General features: G+C 44.9%; 2 protein-coding genes and 1 pseudogene across 3 annotated transcripts; 2 read left to right on the top strand and 1 right to left on the bottom strand.

Annotated features, from left to right (window-relative positions):
* LOC8068136 lies at positions 204–4,392 on the bottom strand (annotated as a pseudogene).
* Positions 14,135–19,453, top strand: LOC110429633. Its single transcript, XM_021445874.1, has 4 exons — positions 14,135–14,700; positions 14,816–15,105; positions 18,343–18,442; positions 18,625–19,453. Exons 1-4 carry the CDS (start codon positions 14,481–14,483, stop codon positions 18,741–18,743), a joined length of 729 nt encoding a protein of 242 aa, XP_021301549.1. The 5' UTR covers positions 14,135–14,480; the 3' UTR covers positions 18,744–19,453.
* Positions 19,720–23,751, top strand: LOC110429564. Of its 2 annotated transcripts, XM_021445648.1 has the most exons (4): positions 19,720–20,950; positions 23,311–23,356; positions 23,434–23,468; positions 23,559–23,751. In XM_021445648.1, exons 1-4 carry the CDS (start codon positions 19,897–19,899, stop codon positions 23,669–23,671), a joined length of 1,248 nt encoding a protein of 415 aa, XP_021301323.1. In that variant the 5' UTR covers positions 19,720–19,896; the 3' UTR covers positions 23,672–23,751. The 2 variants fall into 2 exon arrangements, with proteins under 2 accessions (XP_021301323.1, XP_021301324.1); XM_021445649.1 differs by lacking the exons at positions 23,311–23,356; positions 23,434–23,468; positions 23,559–23,751 and adding an exon at positions 21,696–22,512.

The raw sequence follows: 27,251 nt of genomic DNA, 5'->3' as shown, positions 1-27,251 counted from the left end.
TCGTCGTCGTCCTCTCCCCTCGCTCGCACTGCGTCGCACACAACATCGGGGCAAACGCCACAAAGCCGTCAAATTGAGCTGAGCACTAGCCAAATCGAACCCTACCACCGGCCGGCGGCCAAAATCCCATGAGGGCGCGGTCACATCCCGGCTCAGGCGGCGGCAGGGCCACATCCAGGACCAGGAGAGGGGACGGCGCCGGCTAGCCACGCAGGCTCCAGCGGACTAAAGGCGCGCCGCGCGCGAGGCTGCAAAGAGGAGGGAGGCGCGCAGGCGGCGTCGGTTCGCCGTGGGGGGAGAAGAGAACAGGCGGCAAGTCGTAGCCGCTCTTGTGCCACTGCTACCTTCAACAAAGGGGCACGCCGCACATGTTGTACACAGCACACCAGGGTTGTTTGTTCCAACTTGGTTTTGTAGCAATTGTTCAATTGTTTGTGCCTATTGTACCAGCTTGCAGGTTGTTTTTATTTGTGTTTTAGTCTGAATTTTATAGCAACTACGCCTGTTATTCAGCCAATCCAACCTTCTTGATCTGTACAAGTGCAATCAGAAAAGCACCAGAATTAGCATGAACAACAGATAGCAAGTTAGCAAAGCAAATGTTGTGCAGCTAGGATCAGTAGAAACAGGAGCTGGTCCTAATGTGCAAAACGAGCCTTGCGTTGTTCTTATTGATGAGATATTTGTTGTTGATCCTGGGCTTCACATATTGCATAGCTTATTCTGCATAGTGCATTTTTATTGCATTGCTGACACGTCCAGTTAGATTATCAGATTGTAATTTCATATTTTGTCTTTCATTTCTTTGGGATATCTACTAAATTATGCATCCCATCCTTCTCTTTTATTAGGTACTATTGGATTTTTTTTGGTTTTTTGTTTTTCTGTTTTTGCGCTTAGGTAGTGCCCTTAGGCATGAAGATTCACTAGCTCTGCCACTGGTTTTGCAGGTAGGTAAAGAAGCAGCATAAGGAGGACCGGATTGGATCTTTTCTCATGATACCATGTAGAGAGATAGCGAGTGGTAAGGCAGACATCACACAACCTTGGAGGGATGACCTTTCATACATGTAGCCAATAAGAATACAACATATACAGTATGTGTACAACACAAAAGGCTAAACTCTCACACAAATCAAGTCGACAAGCCGGTTAGCACATTGGTATCACCCAATTCTGTTTTTTAATGGAAAGATACATGTTACTAACATAGAAACCCGAATAAACTCCAGTTTTCTTTTTAATGCTCCAAAACGTCAAGCTTACCATGACAATAAATTACAGGCTAGTTTTTGAGATGTCATGGTATAGCCTTTGAATAGTTCTATATAGTTCTGTTTTTTCAATTACAGTGAATCCCCCGGAACAGAAATGGGATGAACATAATTTGAAGTTCTGTAATGCTATGTGGCCGGATCACATCAATATATGAACCACATTGGCAGTGACACTATCCTCCTAGTTTGTTAACTGAATGTTACAAAGCTCAAGGGTTACAATTCTGCATAAATCTTCGTACTTGCACATCTGCATTTCATGGTATAGTACACATACATGAAACTGTCATGTTCTCTTATAGCAATTGTGGCAAAGAAAAAAACAATAAATGAAATTATGAGCACCATTGTCTCTTCTTTAGCAGGATCCTTTTCTGTACCTTCTCTTGAGAGCTCATCATTATTTGGTTCCAATAGGGGCCCATGGTCAGTGAAATGTAAAGACAGGAGAGGGTTTCCAAGAAATGATTGCTCGTCGAAGGTGGAGAGTTGGCCAGTAGATGGAACATTGCCAGAGAGAAGCGGATTGTATGAAACATTGAACTTACTCAGTTTATAGAGCTGGCTCAGACTTGATGGAAGTTCATTAGAGAAGTTGTTAAAAGACAAGTCAAGGGTCTCAAGGAGTACCATCTGGCCAATCTCGGATGGAATGTCACCAGAAATTATGTTCCTAGAGACGTTAAGCGCAACAAGTGACATTTGACTAATCTCTGATGGTAGGACACCAGAGAGCAAGTTATCATCAAGAAGGAGCAAGTTGAAGTTTCCCATTGCAGAAATTATGGGTGGTATTTGTCCTGACAATAGATTCCCTGAGAACATAACATAACCCAAGATGATACATGGCTGGACAGAAGGTGGTGTAACAATACCATACCCCTTCAAGATTCGGTCCTCTAGGCTCCGACAGTCCTTCCAAGACATCTCTGATTCTACATAATTGAACCCTGGGTAACCAAGGGGAATCCACCGCATCACAGAGAGACACTTCCTGGTGCCAATCTCCAATTGTGCAGCATCCTTTTGATTCCTAGCAAATGTTGGACTAGGGTCTCTCCCAACACCTGCTATCTCTGGGGGAATCTGAGCAGATAGCTTGTTTGCCGCAAGGTTGAGCCAGAGCAAGCTGGTACAGTTCCCTATTTCCTTTGGGATCAGAAAGTTGGTTTCCAGCAAGCACCAACACAAGAAGTGAGGAGAGGTTACCGATGTCTGCAGGGATACCACCAGAGAGGTTGTTGTATGATAGGTCCAATACTTGGAGGTGGGCAATCTGTCCATACACCAGGGGTATCTGCCCAGAGAAGTTATTCTCAGCAAGCACAAGGTATTTAATGCTTTTCATGCTTGCGACCTCCGTGGGTAGCTTTCCGAAGAACCGATTGAGGCTGAGATCAAGCATGATCAGCTTAGGTAGCCTAAGAATGCCAGATGACACAATTCCATCAGTATAATTGTTTGAGTGAAGTATGAGATGTGTCAAACTTTCTAACTTCCCGAAGAATCCTTGCACCTCCCCACCAAAACCGTTGTCACTAATGTCCAAATACTTCAGTGCACTACAATTCATTAGGCTAAATGGCATCTCACGAGCAAAGTTGTTGCTCCCTAGGATCAGTTTCTCTAGCCCAGGAATTACTCCAATTCCTGGTGGTATCTGCCCATCGAAACCGTTCTCCGATAGCGACAGGTATCTCAAACTGGAGCAAGTTGACACGGAATTAGGCAAGTTGCCAAACAAATGGTTGCCGGAGAGGTCCAGAAACTGTAGTTTGCATCCCACTGGGAACATGTCGAGAGGAATGCTTCCAGTTAAGCCATTCTCAGCAGCATTGAACTGAATTAGGCTTGCAATGCCCTGTGTGACCTGGCCAGTGAAGCGATTCAAGCTGAGATCCACATATTCAAGTTGAAAACAGTTATCAAGCAAGCCAATGATGTTGCCTCTGAGGTTGTTGCTGGAGACGTTGAGGATGGTGAGTTCGTCACAGGTTGCAAGGAAGTTCCTGCTGATTTCCCCCTCGAACCGATTCCGTGAGACATCTAATGTTCTCAGGTTTGTCAGGCTGGATATGTTAAGGACTCCACCGATGAGGTTGTACGAGAGGTTAAGATGCTTCAGTCCCAAGCATCTGTTGAGATCAACTGGCAGTGCACCAGTGATGGAATTGTCTGAGAGATCTAGATGAATGAGGCTTTTGAGACTAGAAAAATTGCTGAAGAACGGTCCTGATATGCTGGAGCTAGAGAGATCAAGGGAACTCACACGGCCGTTGGTGTCACATCCAACTCCTTGCCAGTTGCATGGCGAGGCCTCTGACTCCAACCATCCATCATACGCACCTCGGTTTATTTGGTTATGTACTTGCAGGAAGCCCTTGAGCTCGATGAGGACCTCCATGTCATCGTTGTTCCCACTTATCAGCTGAGCTGTACAAGTACAAGTAATGGGATCAAAGTTAAAAACAACATGATTCAGAAATAGCAGAGATGCAAGAGTGCTTCAATTCAAAGATCGACTCATACCAAAGATTAGTACTGAACACATCAGTTCGAGAAGATGCTGAAGCCTGGACATGGATGCAGGATTATGGATTGCTTGCCTCTGTGGAGTTCATCAAATTACTGTTTGTGTTTGTTGCTGCAGCTTGTCCAGCAATGCTCTAGTGGCGCGTCAATATATACGTGTGTTGTCAATATATATAATGAGGAGCAGGTCTCCATCTGTTTCGTGGAAAAAGCATACCAAAACGCGTCAATATAAAACTAATATTAAATGGCAGAAGTTTCCGTCAAGTGGTCTATCTCTCCGTGTGCTGGAGAAATTTGGTCAAAAGAGGAGAAAGAGAACAACAATCTGGATGCCTTCATTCGCACCTCAGATGAACATAACATGTGTTAATATGTTGACAGATACTAACATATACTCCCTCCATTCCAAATTATAAGTCATTTTAAGAATCTTGAAGAGTATAAGCATTTTCAAGTTTGACCAAAGTTATAGAGAGAAATATTAAGATTTGTAACATAAAGTGACTATACTATAACTTTTTAGATGTATTAATAACGTTGGATGTGAATACACATATATTTGAGCATCAGTATTATTAGAGGTGAATATGCCTACATATATATGAGCATCTGTATTATTAATAATATGTTTTTTAAAAGATTATTAAACTGCTCATCTGGTGTAATTTCCTTTTGTGGTGACTTGATGGTATCTGTGGACGCCAACTACTCATGCTAGATAGCAGTAGGCTTGAGTGTACGTCATTTGAACATTTTCTTCTCGATCGCTGATGAAAGTTGACTATCTGTTGAAAATCGTGAAATCCGTTCGCTTCTTTCTTCTTTAGAGAACGTGATGAAGTCAAGTTTTGCAACACAAGTTTTTCAGAGATTGCAGCGTCAACCTCCACCTTGAAGGCTGAACACTATTTTAGTCTTTGGAGTCCTGAGTTTTGTGATGTTTGGAACTAGTACTAGGCAGACACCATCTTCAAGTTGGGGCCTTTAAATTCTGGTTCGGGGGTTCTAACTTCAACAGTGACGTATAACAGCATCTCTACCGAATTAAGAATTGAATAAATGATCTTTTTTCCCTATAAATTAGTGATAAAAGGAATTGAAGGCAAAAACAAACTTTATCAGATCTCATTTTTCTATTTTTTTCTCAATCCCCTAAAAAACCTCTCTATCTCTCTCCTGGTATACACTGCACCTATTCTCGGGTTACACCCTTGTTTTTCAAGATTCTCCGTCATATCAAATCTTGCGGCACATGCATAGAGCACTAAATATAGACGAAAATAAAAATTAATTACACAGTTTACCTGTAAATCGTGAGATGAATCTTTTAAACCTAGTTACTCCATGATTGGACAATGTTTGTCAAATACAGCCGAAAGTGCTACAGTCCCGAAAACCAAAAAAAAATCGGAACTAAACAAGGACTAGATGTTTGATTTTAGTTATTTGGAGCAGGATCGCGTGCCTAGGAGGCCGTGAACCAAATAGGCCTCCATTATATCTATGCGCATAGAGCCAACCAACGTGCTCAAGTATTTATAGGCCATACTTAGGGCATAGTAAAATTACAACTACCTAGAGTTGACTAGCAAAACTCCTACAAAGATATGACACCTCCCTCAATTCCCACTTGACACCGTCAAGGTCTCTCGCTTGGGATGGGGGGGGCATCCCTTGGCGTCTTCCACAGTGACACTATTGGGGTAGCTTCAAGGGTTCTCCGACACCAGCCAGTCTCACAGCTAACTTCGGGACTTGCAGGACAAAAAATCCAAAGCATCTTTTCTCAGGAGGTCTGAGGGGATAGTTCAGGCAAGCTCGTCGAGGGTGTCACAGGGACTAGCCCCAATGATATGGTGTTGCTAGCGAGGGTCATCTTGGTTGGGTTGTGGCGATGAAGGTGAGGGCCCCTATTCGTAAAAGTGGCAGCTTGGAGCAAAGGTTTCACGGTGAATGACACGAGCGAGGTCTCTATTTGCGAAGGTGATGTTTTGCGGCAAGGGTTCCATGGTAGAGCGAATGGGTGAGGGTTCGTCCTAACTGGGGTAGAGGCGGGGTGGTGCAGTCGAGGGTGTTGCCCGGACAAAAACTAACAAAAGAACACGCTCAGATCAGAGCAAGTTTAGTAAAGGGGTATAAGGAGGTTGTATGTTGATGTGAAGGAGAGAGAAGCAGACTATACATTTACAGTCGGTTTAGACACGAGAACTAAGAACCTTAGGAAAGAGACAAGTAGGCCATGTATTAATAATGAAGACTTAACCTGGAAAATGAGCTAAACAATAGCGGACCTAGCACTAGGGTAACTAGGACCATGGCCCTAGTCGTGGACCAAGTAATCAGGGAGCAGTTCTTTAATTTCTTAGCCCATCGGATACGAGCCCAACAAAAGGAGTCCAAGGAGGGAATACGACAGGGGTAGCGCTCGCTCGCGTTCGCGTCGCCTTTGGAATCGTGATGCCTCGCTTGTCTAGAGTTGCTCCATCCGATGTATAGCAGGCCGTCAAGCGAGAGCAAGGGTGACAGATGGCAACAGGTACGTATCCGATGGGTAGTGGTCACCCGTACCTGCACCCATAGGTCAAAATTTTATCCGTCGGGTTACTCATACCAGCACCCGCGTGGGTAAACTTTACCCGACGGGTAACCCGTACTCGACAACATACCCGAGAATTACATATAAATATCAGATATTCACATACAAAAATAAATCATTTCAAGTCTCCAACAAGTTACAAACTAACATTCATATAATGACATCAAATTCATATATATATATATTAAGAGGGTTTAGTTGGATTTAGGCCAAATTCATGGGCTAGATGGACTCAAATGACAAGGGTGGCTAGTTATTTTGGCGGGTGTTTTTTACCCGCGGGTAGGCGGGTATGGGTAACATACACCCACACCCGTACCCACCATACCTGATGGGTATAAGATTTTGCCCAACGGCATACCTATGGGTAGAAAATTTATTCTATACCCACCTCTTTATCGTGTAAAATCTGTCTACTTAGGTTTTAGGTACCCGTTGCCATCTTGAGGTGACGTGTTGCCCTGGCCAGCGGCTTCCTTGCGCCACGCATCCATCTTGTAGTCACAGGCCATCACGCAGGCGACTGCTCCCCTCTCAAGATGGCAATGGGTACCCGCCACCCGAAACCCAATGGATCTTTACCCTATTAGGGTAAGAACGTGGGTTTATTTCTAAACTCATGGGTTTGATAATGTGCAAAAAAACTATATCCAGTGGGTTCATGGATATGGATGTAGGAATATAGTATCTAAACCCGTAAATCCATATGTTTTTTAAACCCGATTTATCATAACAAAAATCGATAATTATAACTTTGTACATAACAACAGAGGGGATAAAATGAGAAGAATGAATGAATAAAAAAACATACAGCATTTACGGAGCATAGGCTAGCATTCTTAGCACGTAGGAGCAGCATGAGCGTACAAAGCATAGGCTTTTTCCTGTTGTGAGTTGTGGAGCTGCTTACCATCGGCTCACTGCAGCCCACAGTGATGACTGATGAGCACAGCTGCACAGGCACAGGCCACGGTGATCAATACGACTTTTTTTTTGAGATTGGTGATCAATACGACTGCAGCAAGTTGCAGCACAATAGCACTACCTCGCATGCGCAAGCGAGCGACAGGAGATGTCCTGCTTATAAAATAGTGAAGGCGCAGCCTGCTATGCTACAGTTTAGTTTTTATTTTCCATTAGTGCAATGGAGTACTGTACAATATATATGCGAAGGTGGCATCCGCCGCCGGGCTGGTAGAATACACCCTTGTTGGAACCGGACTTGCAATGAAAGTCTGGCGGCGGCGAGTCACCGGCAGATGGTGATCACGCGGCGGCTTAAACCCTACGGCGAGCTCTGTGCGCGAACAGAAATATGGAAAGCAACAAGATATTGAGATTTTTGTGCCAAGGCACCTCACCAATGTGATCTTTGTTGGTTTATATATGGCCTGAGGCCTTACACCCCGCCGCCACGACGCCTCCAACGATCCTTCGATTTTCCGGAACACCGCTGGGACACGCAAGACGCGTTGCGACGGGGCCACAATGCAGTGCGTGGTCACCGCGTGGTTCATGCACATCTCCGAACCACCGGCGATATCTACGCACCTAACCAACTACATTACATTATGATCTCGACTGGATTACATGAATGAGACATAAAGCTAAAGCTAACAAATCACCCCCTAATCCTGACGAACTGTAACGATGCCGAGCTTGACTCTGAGTTCTGCAAACTTCATTGTCCCCAAGGGCTTCGTTAGAGTATCAGCAATCTGCTCGTCTGTTCTCACATGGTCCACATCCAGGATGTTCTTCTCAATGCAGTCACGAATGTAATGATACCGTGTATCAATGTGCTTACTGCGATCATGAAACACTGGGTTCTTGGCTAGCTCGATAGCAGACTGGCACATGAGACTTTCATATTAATTAGTAGTGGTACACTGTAGTGGTCGGTTGCTTACACATGAGACTTTCATATTAATTAGTAGTGGTACACTGTAGTGGTCGGTAAGCTCTGATAGTAGTGCTATCTGTAGGGCTGATGAGCCGCCGAGGGCACTCCACTTGAGGAGGCTGTTTTCGAATCCGATCTTTCTGTCTGCCCATAAGAGCGGGACGGTGAATTACCAGTAGGGGCAGGCCCAGAATTCTATGTATGCCTATTCCACGGGCCCCGCCCCCGGGTGAGGATTAGCTCCTATAATTTGCCGATGGTAGTAGGATTTCCTATCACATTGATAGAAGGGAAGGTCATCTACTAATAGTTAAACGGAATAAGATTAGTTACGAGGACACCTGCTAACTATTAGTAAAAAAAGCAATAGTTGGGCCCTAGTCGATGTGCTCTTATTTGAATCTGAACTTCTCCTCCCACCATTTCGGCTATCAGCTGACTGAGCCAAACTCCCTGACAAGCTCCCAATGCTCCAGCTATATATTCAGCTTCACAAGAAGATAAGGCCACGACCCTTTGTTTCTGTGAAGCCCAGGTCACCAGGTTTGATCCAAGGTAGAAAATGATGCCTGAAGTACTTTTCCTATGCACCAAATCACCCTGACAGTCACTGTCAGTGTAACCGAGCAGGTTCAGACCAACATCTTCTCCTCTCTAAAACTTGCATCCATAGTCCAGAGTTCCTGCAATGTATCTTAGGATTCTTTTGACCAAGGACCAATGCACCTTTGCTGGTTCCTTAAGAAATCTACTAGCCACACCAACTGAATAAGCAATGTCAGGTCTGGTGTTAACTAAGTATCTCAAACTGCCAACCACACTCCTGTATCTTGTCACATCAAGTTCAGAGCCAGGTACTGCAGTAGTAAGCTTAATTCTTTCCTCCATTGGAGTATCAATAGGATTGCACCTTGCCATGTGGCATGATTCTAGGATCTTCAAAGCATATGCTCTCTGACAGATAGTAATATGGTCTTTGCCTTGATTCACTTCCATGCCCAAATAATAACTCAATAGTCCCAGATCACTCATGCTGAAAATTGTCTTCATCTAATCTTTGAACTGAGCTATCAATTTGCTGCTTGGACCACATATTATTAGATCATCAATATAAACTCCAACTAGAAGTAAAGAGGCTCTTGTTCCTTTCTTATAGACTGCATGCTCTACAATGCTTCTCTGAAAACCCATTGCTTTCAATTCCAGATCTAGCCTTGCATTCCAGGCTCTAGGAGCCTGTTTGAGTCCATACATTGCTTTGTTCAACTTCAACACCTTGCCAGGGAGACCTGTATCAGTGAAGCCTAGTGGTTGATGGACATACACATGCTCTTGGAGATCACCATTGAGGAAGGCTGATTTCACATCCATATGATGTACTTGCCAATCTCCATGTGCTGCAAGAGCCAACATTAACCTCACTGTCTCAATCCTTGCAACTGGTGCAAACACCTCATCATAATCTACTCCTTGCTTCTGTGCATAGCCTTTAGCTACCAGCCTTTAGCTTTACCTAGGGAAGTATCCAGGTTGTCGATTTATATTTATACCACTGGGAAGGCTAAGGGTTAAACTATATCTATTATATTGATCAGAATGAATAAATGATATTACCTAAGTCCTATAATCTACTCATAGCAGGCAGAGGTCACAAGATAAATATAGGTAAATAATAGTGATAGCATAATCATCAAGTATCATAAATAAGGATAATCATCAGAGCATCTACTAGTCATAATCATACTTAGCCAATGGATAAACTAGGGGGTTGGATCTAAGGTAATGATATAACTACGCCAATGAATGACTCTAATTAGTGCAATTATATCTAGAAATCATCGTTAAGTCAACCCTATATCATAATTACATGTAAAGAGGCATCAACTAGTGAGGGTTTTAAGACGCAACCGTCACCTTCTTCGCGACCGCGCCCATGCTAGCCCTACGTACGGAGGGTGGACTATAGAGGAACCAACGTAGCTGTCACATACACAGACTACCACATGACCTGGCACGTCAGGGGGCACTCGCAGACAAACAAGATATCTAGACACCACGTCTACATACTGTCTATCATCTACCCAACGATCGATTAGGTAAACACTATACGAGCAATTGCATAAATTCAATAAGATCAAACCAACTATCCTAGACATATAATCAAAGTAGACAATGACTAATGTAATTAAGAACATATGAATCTATTAAGAATAAAATCTCCCTAATATACAATGAAATACTATAAAGTAGAACTAGAACTATTACCGAACTCTTGCACTCCAGACCAACACCAGGGGCTTCAGATCACGATGAAGAACTAGATCTCCTCTACTTCTAATCTAACTAACTAGAACTATGAACTAGAAGGCTCTTGATGAACTTGAAGGCGCTTGATGCTTGATGGCTTGAGGCCTTGATGAATAATGAGGTGTCTCTCTAAGGGGGGGGTCTGCCCACGTATTTATAGTCCGATGGGAGTCACGCGCACCGTCGGATCAAATCGACTTAACCAAGGGCCTAGATGACTCCTCAAAGGCGGTGGAGGAAGCTTCTGGAAGGGGGGCACCAAACCCTAGAGCAGGGGGTGGCCGACGCTAGGTTGAGGTCGGCCGACCCCACCAAGTGGTGGCTGGTCCTCCCCTCGCGTCGGGTGTCTTCCAGAGTATTTCTGAACCCTCTCACGCTGTTTCCCGTGGCGGATACGTTTCTGTGTTTGATTTGCATTAGAGTCCTTATTTGCAGGTTTCCTGAAATTCACCCTAGAAAATACAGATGTACAAAACTCATGGAAATTGTTAGTTTAAACCCTATACTAGTGTGTATTCATGTTCTCCTTCAGGTTTAAAGTTATAATAAAAGTTGACGTTATTGACCGTCAACAGCCACGCAAGGGAACTACTTCTAGCTACACAAGCAAGAAGATAACTAGTAAGCTACACAAGCTAAACTAGTTACAAGAGTCACTACACAAGCACAAGTATATGAATGTAAATACAAACTTGTGTTAGAGACTTGCAAACCAATGGGAACAACAATGTTGACATGATGATTTTCTCCTGAGGTTCACTTAGTTGCCACCAAGCTACATCCCTGTTGAGATAAGCTCCAAGGTTGCCGCTGGTCCTCTTGCTAGTGGTGACCCACAAGTCACACTCTCCCATGTGGAGTGCTTACTACAAGGCTACAAGCTGGCCCGATCGAACCACTCGTCACCCTTCACGTCTCGCTCTACTAGAGTTGTTCTTCCCGATCCCCGCGGGGTGAGCACCGTACCCCTCACAATCTCTTCTCCGGAGCACCGCAATCTCCTTGCGTGCTTCGATGAAGTCACAAGCCATCTAGGAGGTGGCAACCTTCAAGAGTAACAAGCACCATTGACTTGCAACATGAACACCTAGTGCCACTCGATGCAATCTCACATTGCAATCACACTACAATATCTCACTCACAGAATTGAATGATCACAATCAAACATATGTGAGTTAGAGGGATTTCAAGCACCACTACATAAGCCACCAAGGCCTTAGTGTGCTCAGCAACTGGCCAAAGCCAGCCACCACTTCTATCTATAGCCTCAATGGCTAAACTAGCCATTGTCGGCCCCTTCATTAGGCAAAATGCATGGGGTCGGACGCGTTGATGCTAGGCATTAGACATGAGACCCTAGGTCTGATGCTCTCCGTGCTGCCATGTGTCGCTAGTTGTTTGAACTCGACTGTTGTCGCTAATGGTTAACTTGCACGAGTGCCACACACAGTCACATCGAATCCACTAAAGGTCCACGTCAGATGTGATGTCTCCACACCGGACGCTACTCAGAGAGGTTCGAAACCTCTTGAAGACATGTCGAATGCATCTCATGATACGCCATTGGATGCAGCCAGTGTCCGATGCGCACACTAGTCGAAACCCTTGCTTGCACCACTCTGCACCGGACGTGGGAACAATGTATGGCCAGCGTCTGACGCACAGTCATCAGATGTGCCAATGCACCGAGCAGTCTGCCACACTACGTCGGACGCAGGTAATGGAAAATGAGCACTTCATTTCTACAAAAACGTCTAATTTCTACCCAAACCCCTCTCTACCCTTCAAGCTTCTTCTCCTTTGCAAATGTGCCAACACCACCAAGTGTACACCACCATGTGCATGTGTGTTAGCATTTTCATAAAATATTTTCCCAAAGGAGTTAGCCTCTCAACTACGCCACTTGATCCTAACACGTATGCAAAGTTAGATTACTCAAGTGGCACTAAATGATCGATATGCAAACAAGTTTGTCCCTCTTGATAGTATAGTCATCTATCTTAAATCTAGTCATAAACTTCTCTACACATCTATGACCGGTGAAATTGAAAAGCCCTAGGTTATACCTTTGCCTTGCGCTTCCCATTCTACCTCCTCCAATGTTGATGCAACAAATACACCAACCAATCACCAAATGATATGATCCACTTCATATCATCATGTAACCATATTGGTTCATCGATCTTGACCTCGCTTGCTCTTCACCATTGCATCGGTTCATCGGCGTGAAGTCTTGCTCAAGCTTCACCGTCACACGTGGTCCCTCTCTTCAAAGCCTCCGACTTGCCCTTCACACTTATAACCGGTCCATCGAGCCAAGCCTTATCTTGATCTTCTTCACCTTGGTCACATGTCTCTATGTCATATCTCATATGCAATATTCTCCTCCATTATCATATATTCACATGTGGACTAATCTTCTGTGTATCTCACATAAACACTATCAGTTCACCTAAGTTGTCACTCAGTTACTAAAACCAAACAAGGACCTTTCAGCCGGCTGCTTATGGAGTAGCTTGGCCCTAAGGTTGTCGTGGTAATGGAGCCCCGCGATGAAGGCCGAGATCGCTTTGTCATTGGTGGTGTTGGGGATGGTGATGCGCATCTCCGAGAATCATCGGATGTATTCATGTAGTGTTTCACCTTTGTAGTCTCAGACCCGCTCTATGTCATACTTGTTGCCAGGAGCAAGGTGCTCCTACGTGTTTTCCTAGCCATAGCAACAGCAGGTGCTCAGGTTCAATTCCAACTTGGCACAACAATGATAGGAGCAGGGAAATGTTCATGATTTCCTCCTTCTTGCTCACCTTTTTCTATCAGAATGATCGTAGCTAGTAGGCATTCTAGGGCAGGAGCGGATAGCAGGTCACCATGATGCTTCTCTAAACCACAAGCGCACGACTACAAGTCCATCGGTAGCAGGAGCTAGCAAACAAAAAAAGAGCAATCTTGGATGCGTGCGTGATGAACTGCGCGTTTATATGTGCGCAACTGATAGATTTTTGCCAACTTGCCAAAGATGCCAAAGACAGATGCAAAACTATTAGAGAGTGTTTTTTGTCAATTTGCCAAAAAAATTAAAGATACCAAAACTTAGATGTGAAACTGTTGGAGATCCTGTTAGCAAATTTATTGATATACTCCTCCATACCTATAAAAAAAATTAATTAGGACAGCGACACGGTCTCTAAACCTAACTTTGATTCCTTATTTTTATAAAAATATTTATCAAAAAGTTATATATGTATATTTTTATAAAAGTATTTTTCAAGACAAATATGTTCATATGGTTTTCGCATTTTTAAACTCAACAACTTAAAAGTTATTCATGATTTATATTTCCAAAATGTTTAACTAAAATCTTGTCTAAAACAATTTTCTTTATAGGTATAGAGGGGAGTACCAAGAATTATTTTTGGGAAGTACAGGAGATGCTCCAACAACTTTGCCATCAGCGGTGGATTTCACTCCGGTTTCTCCCTCCTCGCACGCGTCGTTTAGTTGACCATTCAGCTGGGGTCTTCTTCCACTTCTGGCGCGGCATGTGTGGCAGCCATGTAACGGCGGCTGCCGGCTAGTTGACGCGAGGCAATGCGGCCCGCCCGGCTCCCGCGCTCCACCGGGCCGGGCGCCGGGCACCGGGCACCGGGCACACGCCGCTCCATTAAATATCGCAACCCCGGCACCCCGCACCGCGGCGCCCTGTGAAACCACCGCCGCAGCGCGCGCAGTCCTCCTCTTCTTCCCTTCTTCCTTGCGCTTCCGCCGCCGGCCGATCTGCCTCCCGGCTCCCGCCGCCTACGAGCTACGTACGATCCGACTCGATCGTCTCCGATCGAAGGCCTGCCAGAGCCGGACAAGGATGACGGCCGCCGCTTGCTCAAGCCAAAGCCACCCGTTCGCTGCTCCAACTTTCGCCGTCGTCGTCGAAGATGAACGCTACCGCGTTGTAGACTCTCCTCGCAACGGCGGCGACGCAGAGATCCTGAGGCACCTCGGTGAACTGCTGAAGCAGTACCACTCCATCGGCGAGGCCGGGGTGAACGCTCGCCTCCCTTCGTGCGACCCGTGGGATATCCCTGGTACGTTCGATCGATGCGCCAATTCTCTCCTCCGGCCTGGCCGGCATCATCGGATACCGGCCGGCCGCCCGGAGATCCGGCCGCTTACTAATTAAGTGCGTGCACTGGACTGCAGCAATGCCGGTGGACGAGGGAGAAGGCAGCAAGATGAGGGAGAAGTATTTTGTCACCGATGACTGTACCCTCAAGAGCAGCTGTACGACGCCGGCGACGAAATCTGGGTACTGGAAGCCGCGTGACCTCGGGTGGGGGATTCCTAGTAGCGAGGTCATCGGCCCAGCACTGGTCACCGGTTTGAAGACGACCTACGATTTCCACATTGGAGAAACCATATACCAGGAAGGAAGCAAAGGAACTAGCTGGATCATGGATGTCTACTTCCTGATTGACAATGGTCAGGTCGAGGTATGGCAACAATAAGTACGCCATTGCAGTATACTACTACTTATTGTGCTACTTCCTTCCATGCATATACATAAATTAACTTCAATGTTGTATTATATTCAGTAGCGAAGCTAGAGCAAATTCGAGGGGGGTGCGGCTGTCTTATAGATGTATAGATTTGAATCATAACTATGGTGGAATTTCAATCCTATTAACTGATATTCAAAATTTTTGTGGGTGCATCCGCATCCGCGAGCATACACGTAGCTTCGCCACTGATTATATTGTATTTTGCCATGCATGTATTCACTTCCCTGGTTCCCCCTCAGTTCCCTCAGTTCTTGTTTGGATAACCCATCTGTTTCCCAAAACATATGGATTTTGGAAACATATATAAATGAACTAATTTCCGCTCATTCTCGCGCCTCAGGGAGTCATGGATAATTGGACTCTGTTTGCCCTCAAGGTTTTTTTTTAATACCCAGGCCGTAGTATCACCTTCCTCTTCCACTAACAGTGCTTTTGATCCCAGCCACCCACCCACCCACCCACCCAAAAGCATCCACCTCTTTTTCAAAGCATTCGACCAAATTTTAGTTGAGTACTTTCTCTATCTAGGATTTATAAGTCGTTTAGGACAACAATATGGTCTTTAAAACACTACTTTGACCTCTTATTTTTATAAAAAATTAGAAAAAAATGATATATGTATATTTTTATGAAAGTATTTTTCAAGAAATATTTATTCATATGATTTTCACATTTGCAAACTCAACAATTTAAAAGTTATTGATGATTTATATTTTCAATGTTTGACCTAAACCTTGTTCAAAATGACTTTTAAATCGAGAGAGTATAGTCCCTCTATGCATGCTTCTTTGGTGATATACTTATTAGATATTTATATGCATAAGTGTGAGTAGGAATCACGAATAATCAAAATAGGAATCACGAATAATAAAAAAAATGATCATCTTTGTTTTCTCACAATTGCATATATTGTCACACAAATATTCATCAAGATATCTTTTTGTCGCTTACTCGTTGCTCTTTCTCTCTCTATCTATATAAGTGCTAGCTTAAACTATTTCTGATGTTTTCACATTTATTTGTGTTTTCATCTTCACATTCTAGTTTTCTCCGTTGCATCGTACTTCTATGTGGATTCGACATGTGTTCAGTCAAATACACTTTCATGTGTTTTTACATTGGTTGAGTACTTGTATAGATACTAACTTTTTATGTTTATTTGTTGTATAAATCTACACTAATTATGAATTAATTTATACCCTTTTTGACCCTATTAACATTTATTACGTCTTGCATCATACATTCATATATGTACTTGAAACCATAGCTTTATCTGTGTAAACTGGCATGCTCATCGCTTCGGGCATGTGCAGCATGCATATATGGTTGCATTGTGACACGTTGTGCAAGCCTACCTTTAATTATCTTTTATATATTAACAATAATAGAAATAAATTAAATAATTTATGACCATTATATAATTATTTGATATTTTTTACAGTAACATGTGTTAGGTCATTTAGATGTAGGGTTACTTTAGGTTGTTTCTTACTTTCTTTAATAATGGTGGATGATGATAGTCTACATTCAAATCAGGGGACGATGATAGATTAATTTTATAATCGCAAGTATACGTAATTTAGATTCATATTATGTACTTTAGTTATTTTACACAATAATGGTCATGTCTAATTGAGATTAAGAATTTAGGGGTTGCTTTACAGTATTATATATGATGGAACAGGGTAGGAAATTATATAAAACAAGTCAGATTATTTCTATCATCACTTATGATGATTAGACTTTTCACTATACCACAGCCCAAAACAAATTCAAACGCTTTTCTGCCTGCAGGCCATCATCCTTGAGCACCCTGAACTAGATCCTAACAATAGTGCCAGCATCCCAACATAAAAGAAGAAATACCACTACTAAACCCTGATCCTTGAGAGACACAACACAACAGATACAGCTACGAGAACCTAGCTGTCGTTGCTCCCACTGTAGGGCGGAGATGGGGTGCCTGAGGGTTTGCACGAGAGGTCAAGGATGGCGAGCTCCATGCATCTGCTCCATGACTCTCTAGCCATCGAGGGACGGGAATGGATGTGGGATTTCTCCTATGTGAAGGGGAGGTGTCGCATGGCAAGGGAGACGGAGGGTGGTGGTGGTGGTAGCCACCGGCTGGAGGGAGTGGATGGTGCGGTGAGTCGCAGGCATGAGTGGGAAGGGTAGGTGGTGGCCGTGTCTTATAGGGAAGCATGGAGGAGGCGCACGCGGTGTGCACAAGGGGTATACATGGCCATGCAGCCCACGGCCCGGTGGCCCGGCCCGAGGGACCAGGTCGTGCCTAGGCTGCCATCTAGGCACACGGCATGGCACGGGCGCGGCCCGTTCAAACGATCGGCCCGGTAGTGGTCCGATAAAAATAAACTATTGATGTAGTTGTGACTTGTGTTTATATGTTGTTCATTGTTATACTGGTAAAAATAATAAATAATTAGTGAAAATAATGAAATAATTCAGCATTTGGTGAAAATGTTGATGAAAATGAGTTGTTGTCGGCTTGATGGGTCATGAGCCAGCACAGCATGACGTGCTTGATGGGCAGGCATGGTACGAAAACCGGTCTATGGGCCGTGCCTTGGGCCAAAGGCCAGGCACGAAGGCACAAAGCCTGTAGAGGTACAGCCCGCTAGGCACGACAGCCCGTAATAGCCTGACGACCTACGGCACGACACGATGTTGGGCCGGCCGGCACGTTGGATATATAACAAGGGGAGAAAATGCGGACAGTAATTGTGTTTGGGTTTGCTCTGACTAGTGGGCTCATAAAATTTAGGCAAGAATTGGGCTAGGTGAGTGCGCGCTTGCCTGATCCATATGTAGCGACGGATTGTTAGTCGTGAAAATTAAGATATACAAAGACAGACTATTTGATGGTAGAACAAAATAAAAATACCGACGGATAGTCTATTTCAAACATCTTTATCGTCTGACTTTTCAATGGCATTTTAGTATTTTTAGTGATCCCCATTCGATATTAATTTTGAGGTTTGCCAAATATATGGCCAGATGTTTCTCTTAAAAGATTCTAGAATTTGTTTCTTTCCTAACATGCCTCTTGAGGATGAATATAAATGCTTTATTTAAACATTCAATTAATAATAGTGCATCAGCATTTCACAGTATTAATTTGATCGTGCATGCGAGCTGTGATTCTTGTAGGACGACTTGCTTTTGTGCCACGTATTTAAAGGTAACTCGCGAGACTACGTCGCACGGCCGAGATGCGCAGCCCATCATCATGAATCACCCAAAGAAAAAGGTACCAAAAGTTATCTCTCTATATGTTTACTTCAACCAAATACTTAGACGTTTTGACTTTTCTTGATATATAGAAGGATTAATTAATATGTAAAGCCCCAGTTGTAAATTATGAGTTATGATATGAAATCAATTGCATTCTCTTCTCTTTTTAATTTTCTGTTAATATATATCTTGGTGCAGAAATCCAAGGCCAAAGCAACAATTCCTTACTTGAGAGACCTGGAGGATTATTGGCAACGCACATAAGCTCCAACAAGCATCAAAACCAGCGTCTGTTTGAAAATAAAGTACTATTATGAGATGTGTGTTGGTTCGAATTTGGCTATGTTTGCAGAAAATATTATTTTCTTCAAATAAGTTTATTATGAAATATATTCGAAAATTTTGCTTCCTTTGAAATCAAACGTGGCGACCTTGAATTGATGCACGTGAACGCAAATCAGGCGAAAAGGCACGTGTTTCGAGCTGACTGAGGAATACGCAGATTTTCGAAATTGAAAATCACAGGGAAGATGGATTCATCGCAAGGAACGTTTCAACATGTGTTCGATTGCTCACGCCAACATTTCATAACAGATTGGCAGATTTTCAAAAGGATGTGCGGACCAAGCCAAAGCTACTACAAGAGCATCATGCATTCAAGAAGCCAAGCAAGCAGCATCAAAACCAGCGTCGAATCCACCGTGGCAAGAATTCACAGTAGAAACCGCCTGATGTGGCTGGATAGCACATTCAGCACAGAAAGGGGAAGAACAGAAGAATGAGGAAGGCAGGCTTGATTCCCTTCAGATTGTTCAGAGAGTTTAGTTTAGGTCTGGGCTTTAGCGCTCTCTTGGGCCTTGCTGGAATGACTTGGCCTTCCTTGTTCTGCTTCTTCCGTCCTTTAGACACTCTTTGCTACCATGACATAAAAAGTTAGGCTTTGTTCAGTTTAAGAAAAATTTTTGGTTTTGACTGTTGTAGCATCTTTGTTTGTATTTAACAAATTTTATCCAATCATAAACTAATTAGGTTTAAAAAATTTATTTCGTAAATTACAGATAAACTATGCAATTAGATTTTTTTTAATCCATATTTAATGTTTTATACATACGTCAAAGATTCGATATGACTGGAGAATCTTGAAAAAATTTTGGGAAATTTTGAAAACTGAACAAGGATTGTTTGTTAGAAAAAGGTGATGTGCAAGCTAATTGTGAAAAAAATATATGAAAAATAATAAATCTTAGATTTTTCTAAGTTGTGTATAAATCTCATCTTTTATCCTTTATTTATGATTATGCAAATGTATATATCTATCTATAGATCAAATTTCAGGTAACAAGGAAGTACACGAAAATAACCGAAGACGTGCGTGATTTGCCTCTTTCTCCTTCTTTTTCCCACGGATCTCCGGCAGGGCCGCCGCTACAGCGCTTTCCATCGATCAAATTCCTCCAGTCCGATCCAGCAATGGCGCCGCCGGTGCAGGAGCAGTGGTTCATCCTGGCCGGAATCGCTAACGTCGTGAAGGACAAGAAGGCGAAGCGCACCTTCCCGCCGGGCGCCGACGTATCCGTCGCCTACGCCGAGCCCCCGCGCGCCTCCGTCCTCACCGTGCCTTACCGCGTCTCCTCCCCGCCCTCCCTCTGCAGCTACCCGTACGTCGCCGCCGCGGACTCCTCCGGCCTCATCCTCCTCTGCGCCACGGAGCCTGAGGGCACCAACTCCTGGGTCACCTACCACCTCTGCGACGCGCGCACCGGCGAGGACACCTGCCTCCGCGGGCACGGTCGCGCCATGGGCTGCCACGGCAACAACCTAGGCCTCATGGTGAGGGGCGGCAGCCGCGTTGTTGTCGCCGAGCTACAGCCCGCCGGCGACGGCACTGGTGGCGCTCTGCTCCTCTCCTACACGGTGGGGCAGTACAGGTGGGTCGAGAAGGAGCTCGCCTACTCGCCCCCGCTGCACCGTGAATGGCGCGGCGACGGCGTCATCTCCCACGCCGGGATGCTCTGGTGGGTGGACCTCTCGTACGGCCTCCTCTCCTGCGACCCCTCAGCCGACACGCCGGAGCTGCTCCACGTCCCGCTCCCGTCGGTCGGCGACCCGCTGCCGGTGCTTTCGGCAAACGGCGGCGCCCACCGCTGCGTGAGGGTGAGCGGCGGGATGCTGAGGTTCGTGCAGATCCATGGCAGCCCCGACGCGCCGGTGGTGAGCACGTGGGCGCTCGTCGAGTCGTCGGGGAACTGGAATCCCGAGCGCCATGTGGCCTTGGCCGACGTCTGGGCCGACGAGAGCTACCTGGACATCATGTTGCCGGGGAGCGTCCCTGCGCTTGCGCTGCTCCACCCGGAAGACCCTGACAAGGTCTTCTTCTTCCTCGGCTCCTGCATCTTTGCCGTCGACCTCCGGCAGAAGAAGGTTGTGGAATTCAGTAACTTTGCAATGCCTGACTCGCCCAACGAGTTTCTCATGCGGTCATCCCACTTCGTCCATGTATGGCAGTACGATCCTTCAAGCACTCGTAAGCATCTTTGTCTTGCAGATCCTTGTTATCTTGTTACTGATTAATTTGATTCCCCTTGTGCGAACACCACAGTTCACATCATGCATAGTCACGATCGTCTTGACTTTAAAATTAAAGATGGAAAATTCTAGACTTGTGCACAGACGTAGTCAAAGGCGAATGTTTTTAGTTTGAAGATGCACACCTTATACAAGCTAATTTAGTACAGTAAATATGTATTGACATACTGTATCTACTACTGCATGATGCTACATACCTTGCCTGTCAAATCAAATTGCCAATATCTTCGTGCCTGGTGTCGTCTCTAATCCCGATAGACTGGTGACGTCCACCGCCTCGGCGCCTCCACATCACAAGCTCCTTTCACCTTCCTACTAGCATTGACATTGGAAACACTTTGCTCAGCCCTCCTACAAAAATTCAGATCCCATGAAACTGAAAACTAATAATTAACCACAGTTCACATGTTGCGCAGACACAAACGAAACCTAACCACAGTTCATATCACAAGGAGTTAATCTGAAGATGCTGAACAGCTGAAACAAGCCAATTTGTAGATACATGCACTACTATCATAGCTTTTGCAATGCCATCTTTTCAGAATTTCAGTTAGTAGTTAGTACATATATATGTTCCTGCCTGCTATTGTTGTTTACCATTAGTGAGGCCCCCTCTGTCTTCACAAGTCTTTTAGCCTGGTTACCACCAGCAGCATCATAGTTTAAATGCTCTATCTCCTCAGGCTGAGAAGGTCGTGTCCTCCATGGCTGCGGTAAGCCTCACAGTCATCTGTGGTGATGGGAACGAAGCTAAGTTTTGGACTGACAGTTGGTCTTCCGTCGGCCCGCTGAACCTGTTTGCTCCGAATCTGTTCGGTTCGGTGTCGCGTGCGGGTAAGAGGAGGTCTGTCCGTGCTGCTATTGCGCAACGTCAGTGGGCAAGAGACATCGTCGGCGCAACCACAACTCAAGTCATCCTTCAGTACCTGCAAGTTTGGAACATTGCAGAATCCGTGCAGCTCGACCCGTTGTCTGTGGACCGCTTTGTGTGGAAGTGGTCGCCCGACGGGAACTACTCCGCATCGTCCACCTACCGGGCCTTCTTCCACGGGTCGGCAGCCATGCTTGGGGCGCGCGAGCTCTGGAAGACCAAGGCACCGCCTAAAGTGAAGTTCTTTGTTTGGCTGATGTTACACAGGAGGCTGTGGACGGGGGATAGGAGGCGTCGGCATGGTTTGCAAGACCACGATCTTTGCGCCTTCTTCTCTCAAGAGGCCGAGACCGTGGAGCATCTCGTGCTTGGTTGTTATCTGTCCAGGGGACTTTGGTTCGCGCTACTTAGGCCACTCGGCATGCACAGCCGGATGCCGGCAGCAGCTCAAGACATTGGCGAGTGGTGGATCGATGAGCGTCGAAACCTGCAGCAGGGTGAGCAGGCGGGCTTCGACTGCCTATTCATGCTGATCGCCTGGAATATTTGGAAGCATCGCAACGGCCTGGTTTTTGAGAGTTGGCCCAGGCCTTGCCTGGAACGCCTCAAGCGCGACACTGTCGCAGAGGCAGATCAGTGGTTGCAGGCCGGGTACCGGGCGCTGGGGCCGCTCTGTGCTGCGTGGTCGCGCGATAGTGCGGTTATGTAATATCTTTTTTCTTTGCCCGGTAGCTAGGAGTTTCCTTGGGCATTGCCGCTTTGTGCCATTGGTTTCTCACTAATCGGCGATCGGCATGCTTGTGACTCTTTGTAACTCGAGTTACACCACCTCTTAATGATAAACGGGTTAACCCCCCGATCGACAAAAAAAATTGTGGACTATTGAAAATAGCGGTATCTTTTTTTCTAGAAGCTATAAAGCTATAGCGCAGCTATAGCGGAGCTATGACTGATAGCGGTTTTAAGAAAACCATGATGGTGTGTTTGAAACTAATACTGATGGTGTGTTTGATCACACGGCCTCTCAGGCACTGCCTAGCCAAGTAGTCGAACCTGTGCACCATGGGCAATTCTTCCCACATCACCATCCAACACACGTCCTGAACCTGATGGCTTCCTATGGTTTTCTGATAATTTTTGGCACAAGGGCAAGCCACATGACTTTCAATCTAACTGACATCTCTCCTGATATAAGAGTAAATGTGCAATTGTATATTATGGACATACAAACATTGGGACACTGTGCATGCTCCACACATGTTCCCTTAACCTCATTCTAGCACTTTTCCTGTATTTTTCTATTTTGTATTGTTCCAGTTAATATAACTATGTTAAAGCATCTTTGTGGTTGCTGGAATTACTTTAGCTCTCTTGGGGAATTATTGATGTTTCTGTACTCCTTGACATACATTTACTCTCCGTTGTAGGGTCGGAGTCTCTACTGAGATGCCTGAGGCAGGAGAAGGAGAGCAGGTGAGCCCATTCTTGTGCATACGCATAATAGTTTCGTTTTTTTCATCGAAGGCCTAACTTTTTTTTTTTGGGTTCAGTTTGGCTGCGATCATGCCCGTCTCGCGCAAAACTGGTACATACCATACGATCCATGCCGCGACACTATCTCCACCCGTTTAGCCCTTGCTTAGCCTGAGAACTTATTTTCTCTTGTTTTTTTCAGCTAAAATACTGAAGAGATTTCGGTATGATTCAATCAGGGAGCAACAGTTCCTTGTAACAATGCCACCCCCTCTACAAGTAGGCCATAGACGTGGGCATGGACAAGCTACATGATGGCCCCACATGGTGTACCTTATGTACAGTTTTTTTTAAAAAAATAGTAAAAGAGATCTAAAGTTGGATACAAATGTTATAACTTATTGTACCTACTAGTATGATAGTATCTAGGGAGCGTATGCTATGGAAACCAGCTTCGTATGTAAACTATGCAAACTCTCATCAAGAGCGTAGGATGATCATCCGATGGTTAGAGGCAATGGTGGGATATTTTCCACTTAAACCCCCCACTCATCCTACCCTAATTAATCTTTTGCAAATCACCCCCCTGAAACCCAACAAAACCCACGCCGCCGTCACCGAGATGCCGTCGCCCCGTCACCTACGCGAGGGAATCCGGCTCACGTTCGCCCGGTTCGCATACGACGCCCCTTCTTCTACGCGAATCGGGCGAACGGGAGCCGGATTCCCTCGCGTAGGTGACGAGGCGACGGCGTCTCGCGTAGGTGACGGCGGCGTGGGTTCTGCTGAGTTTTAAAGGGCTGATTTGCAAATGAATTAATTAGAGTAGGATGAGTGGGGGGTTTAAGTGCAAAATATCCCACCATTGCCTCTAAGTCTCTAACAATCGGATGATCATCCTACGCTCCTTATGAGAGTTTGCATAGTTTGTATACGAAGCTGGTTTCCATAACATACGCTCCCTAGTATCTATATCTATATACAAATAAAATATGAAAATCCTGAGCCCATGAAGGCATGACCTGAGCTGAGATGAACTGAAAAAAACATCACACTTAATACTTGTTCGCTTAACTTATTAGTCGTACCGTTTCAATGAAATAACAGTATTTTTGTCTTATAATAAATTAGCATTAGCATTAGCCGTTCTGCTCTTCTTTTAGGCCATGTTTAGTTCGTGGAAGAAAAAAAATTCACGGCACTGTAGCTTTCGTTTGTTTGTGGTAATTATTGTTCAATCATAGATTAACTAGGCTCAAAAGATTCGTCTCGTAAATTCCGACCAAATTGTGCAATTAGTTTTTATTTTCGTCTATATTTAATACTTCATGTATGTGTCTAAAGATTTGATGTAATGAGAAATCTTGAAAAATTTTAGATTTTTGGACGGAAGTAAACAAGGCCTTAGCCAGCCAAACAGGGTGGGGCTGCCATCTACAGCCAACTGGTGGATGCCGGCCCACATTCAGCGAAGCGAAAACAGCAACCACAGTAAATCTGCTAAAAAAACGCAGTATAAACAAGCAATCAGAAAAGCTGTGTCATCTGCCATGCTACCACGGCAACGAAACAGAATTGAACAGGATAGAAAGGGAAGGTTGCACAAGCCCCATTCGATTATCGAATTTCGATATATATTTACAGAACGTATACTGTACAACAACCACAGAAAAATTTGTTGAGAGCTTCCGAACGCTAGTACTAAAACGAGCGAATGCAACTGAGCAGAACTGAGGTCTGAGGGCACTACCTGCAGCAAGGAACTGACTTGTAAGTTCTAACCCTGCTCTTCCCAAGCAATGACTTTTGACACTGGCCTTCCCTATCCAAAGTAGTACTTTGTTGGCCAAAATTGTCAACATCAGTTATCAAGAACCATTAGCTGCTATCCATATAAATGGAGTTCTTCTGGAGTAATTACTTTTTTTTTTGAGGGTCAACGGGGGGGAGTTTCCCCACCTGAGTTTATTAAACAGCCCAAAACGGCTCGTTGGTTTACAGAGATGAGCAAGGCTCAAAGCTCATATACTTGAGCAAGGGGTACAAAGGAGATCAAAGAAAGAAAAGGCAAGTTAACCTTGACCCTGTCTAGCCATCGTGAAGATGGAGCACCAAGTGTCAGCTAGCTGTTTCTTGGACCTCGAAAGTCTATGCTTCCATTGTGCAGCAGCGTTTTTGCAGAGAAGAAGCACGTGATCAGCTGTAAGTGATTCACCTCTGAACACTTTCGCGTTTCTGGCTTTCCAAATCTCCCAACAGATGAGAGCAATGAACCCCGGGAATTCGACCGAGGGAATATGGCTCGGGGGTGCTGTGGTGTGCAGCGACGCCATGTCCGTGGGGTTCCCGGGTTGGATGTTCAGTCTTTGCCAAACTGTCCTTCCCAGGCTGCACCCCCAAATGATGTGTTCCGGCGTTTCATCAGCATTGCCGCAGATCTCACAAGTAGTGTCGTCTACAACATGCCTTTTGAATAGGGTCGATTTGCACTGGATCTTCTTTTGAAGTAGCAGCCACATGAAGAGCTGAACTCTGGGGGGTGCTGAGTTTTTCCAGACAAATGCCGCCCTGGGATCATCCTGCCCACGGGCCTTTAGCATCCTGTAGAGACTCCCTGTGTCAATACTGTTGTCTCTCTTTTTCATCACCGGAGTCCTGATGTCGACGCCCTGGGTTAGGGAAACGCCATTTAGCAGTAGCTGTAGACTATTGAGTTGAGACGTTGCTTGAGTTGAAAGTCTTGGCACTAAGATCTGAGGCAGTCCCAACTCAAAAACATCATGAACCGAGGCCTGCTTGAGAGTGCAGTGGCTGAATAGCGCTGGGAAGGAATCTTCCAGGGCTTCATCGCCAAGCCAGACATCCGCCCAGAAGGAGCAGCTTTTGCCGTCCTTGACCTTCACCGTTGTGATTGCCTGGTAGAGAGGCAGTAGTGCACGCAGACAAGTCCAGTGATCTCCGGAGACGTCTCCAGTCATAGAAGTCAGGGAAATTCTGTTTCTGACCCAGTCGGCCCAGGCTGAGGTGGACGGGCAGTGCAATCTGTGTAACAGTTTTAGAAGGAGGCAGATGTTTTGTGTCCCAAGGTCTCTGATGAGTAATTACTTTTCGGGTTTCTAGCTGGTTAACATACTGCATCTCGCTAGAAATTACTTGTAACTAATCCATCAACCAGTGCTCTATACTGTCCAGTAATTTAAGATAGGTAAGTGTTAGAAATTCACGGAGAGACTTATTTTGGTCCCATAACTAATCAAAGTAATTATTTGCTCTCTAGTTGTTCATATTTCTAACATAACAACCACACATATAGATATAGATATCTAGGCAGAACTGAGGGCAGTATTCTGCAGCAAGGAACTGACTTGTAAGTTCTAAGTTCTAACCCTGCTCTTCCCAAAGTTTTAACTCTGCTCTTCCCAAAGCAGTGACTATTCTGTCCAAAGTAGTACTACTTTGTTGGCCAAAACTGTCAACATCAATTATCAAGAACCTTGAGCTGCTAATATCCATATTAATGGAGTTCTTTTGGAGTAGTTACTTTTTGGGTTTCTAGCTGATTAACATACTGGATCTGCATACTATAACTGTTGAACTATCAAATGTACCTCTTAGTATGTCAGACCGCCAGGATACACCTGAACCAGTTTTACCTGCTGAAGGCTGCTTGTCGCACACCATGGGTAACTAGGACCGTCAGATTCAAATTTCACTAGTCACACCCAGGCGACTGAACAGCATGAAGGGGGAAGCCAAGAACAACTCACAAGCAGAGTGTGGAACAACCGGAATGGAAGAAACAAACACAAGCATAACACTCAAAAAGCACTGAATGTTGCCTAGTCCAAAAGGCAAATGGATAAAAGACATGTAAATTGTACAAATTCCCATCCAG

The sequence above is a fragment of the Sorghum bicolor genome, chromosome 8 (genome assembly GCF_000003195.3).
Source record: "Sorghum bicolor cultivar BTx623 chromosome 8, Sorghum_bicolor_NCBIv3, whole genome shotgun sequence".
In the NCBI taxonomy this organism is placed as follows: Eukaryota; Viridiplantae; Streptophyta; class Magnoliopsida; order Poales; family Poaceae; genus Sorghum; species Sorghum bicolor.
The sequence above is the reverse complement of the archived record's forward strand: the minus strand, read 5'-3'. Positions and strand labels throughout refer to the sequence as shown.